This window comes from Ixodes scapularis, unplaced genomic scaffold, assembly GCF_016920785.2.
Source record: "Ixodes scapularis isolate PalLabHiFi unplaced genomic scaffold, ASM1692078v2 PGA_scaffold7__128_contigs__length_106722199, whole genome shotgun sequence".
NCBI lineage: Eukaryota > Metazoa > Arthropoda > Arachnida > Ixodida > Ixodidae > Ixodes > Ixodes scapularis.
In genome coordinates this window covers 20,850,865-20,852,908 of record NW_024609882.1, presented here as the reverse complement: position 1 = coordinate 20,852,908, position 2,044 = coordinate 20,850,865, and the positions used below count along the sequence as shown (strand labels likewise).

At 48.3% G+C, this 2,044-nt stretch overlaps 1 protein-coding gene across 1 annotated transcript; it reads right to left on the bottom strand.

Annotated features, from left to right (window-relative positions):
- Positions 1–607: 607 nt before the first annotated feature.
- LOC8028351 (elongation of very long chain fatty acids protein AAEL008004-like) lies at positions 608–1,444 on the bottom strand. Its single transcript, XM_002410915.4, has one exon. The coding sequence runs from the start codon at positions 1,442–1,444 to the stop codon at positions 608–610; it is 837 nt and encodes a 278-aa protein (XP_002410960.4).
- Between the last annotated feature and the right edge of the window lie 600 nt (positions 1,445–2,044).

The following is a 2,044-nucleotide window of genomic DNA, read 5'->3' as shown; positions in this document are numbered from 1 at the left end:
TTCATGGGGGTTACAACATCAGGGAAAAAAAACAATTCAGTGTGAGCTTAATTTCAAAGGCTGAGTTGATGCATCAAAGCCTGTTCAACAACATTTCGTAAAAGCGACGTGTTTAAAAAATAAAAAATTATATGGCTCACCTAAAAAGTCAGTAACTGTACTCATTCCGTTCATTCCTTGTTTATACTCTTCCTTTCTCTCTTCGACATTTATTACGAGCAAAGCGCAGCAAGTTTTACGCTCTTTGCATATGACTTCCATCGCGATGATTTCCCAAGAGCTCGTTTGATTGCAAAGAACAGTGCCCAAAATTGTATTTTGGGCAGTATTTGAGATACATGTACTTGAATCCCTACATTTTCAGTATTCAAATACAGTTGCCAAATGCATTATGTAAATAAGTACGAAATACAAAATACTCAATGTATTTTAAATGCGTACTTTAAATACTTGTACTTGAAATATTACCCATCCCTTATCCCAGGGAACAACATCCTTTTCCACATTCCTACCGATTCCACTTTATTTTTCCAAAGCCAATCCAAAACTCGCCACGCGGTCACACAGGCACAAAACAACACGCTAAATTAATTACTTATATAGTCCTTTATTGCTCTTTGCCTGTTTGAGAAATGCAAAGGTCAGGTTTGCCCGTGTACGACCGAATGTAGAAGTTGACAAAGAGCGCAAGAACCACCAGAGATTGTGGAAGGGCGAGCAGCAGGAGCGCTCTGGGGTATCCACAATCGTAAAAGAGAGGAATGCATCCGTGCAGCGTTAGGAAGACGATCTGGAAGATCTGCAACCTGGTGAGGTACCGCTTCCACCAAAGGTACTTCTGAATGCTGGGCCCGAGTGAGGAGAGCAGGTAGTAACCATACATCACGACGTGCACGAGAGTGTTGAGGCACAGGACCATGATGAGCTGACCGCTAGCTCCGAAGGCGAGGTAGACCCAGCCGTTGAGCACGACCAGAAAGTGGTGAACGACGTGCAGGTACGTGATGTGAGAGAACTTCTTCGTCGCCACAAAGAAGAAAGTGTCCATGAAGTCGGCGATCCGCACAAAGAGGTACCACCACGAAATTCGAAGAATGCGCAACTCGTTCTCGTTCAGAGAGTAGTCAATGCCCTGGCAGAACAGGTTGTAGTTACCACCGAAGTACGTGAGACGCGTGTACTGCACGAAAAAGAAAGCGTTCGCAATCACCTGGAACACGTTGTAGCCCATGATGGCCGCCTTGAGGTTGTAGGGCTTCCGGTTCATCATCCACCGCGGACCCGCTATCTTCACCACGTAAAGGTAGCCGAGACACACTGGCAACATGAACCTCAGGTCCGCCGTGAGGCTCCAACCGGCGGTCCTTGGGTCCCGCAAAGATGCCAGGTAGGCGAACTTCTCACTCACTCCGGCGACCAGTCTGGTCGTCGTCGTCGACGCCATTGCGGTCTGCCGGTCGCAGGGCTGCTGGGGTGGCTTCTGTCGACTTCACAATCCGCCGGTCTTTCCCGTTGAGTCTCGACGCGGCTGCTCTCTGGCCATGAAATGACCGTTAACTGATCGCGCGTGCCTTTAAGTCATTCTCGATCTCTGGCGACGTCCTTGGTAGGAATAAAAAGTATAGGACCGTGCACGTGGCGTCCGTGACCCACGGTATGGGTAAACTACTCCTGAGAGGGCTAAGCCGCGAGCAGCTCGTAGGGGTCATGCAAGCGTAGTGGAGAGTATGTTACCCAGTGGGAAAGAAGATAGGGGCGCGTGAGATAATTTATTCCGCGCTGATCCGTACGCTCAAACAACAGAGCTTTAGAGAAGATTGTGCACCTCTGAAACGCCAGCAGTCCGAACTGTTGAGGGACTTTTCGGCAGCTGTGCACGGACGCGGCCATAAATAACGTTCACTTTTTTGTGTGTGTGTGTTATTTGATTGCAATTGCTTCATTTCATCAATGAGGTCGCGTGGCAAGCCACCGACATTGTAGATACAGCCGACCCAACGCAGGCTTTGTATTCGCCCTTTTGTTTGACAATAATCTCACTTGC

Excerpts from the sequence above, each read along its gene's own strand:
- LOC8028351 (XM_002410915.4), bottom strand. The coding sequence starts at position 1,444 with ATGGCGTCGACGACGACGACCAGACTGGTCGCCGGAGTGAGTGAGAAG.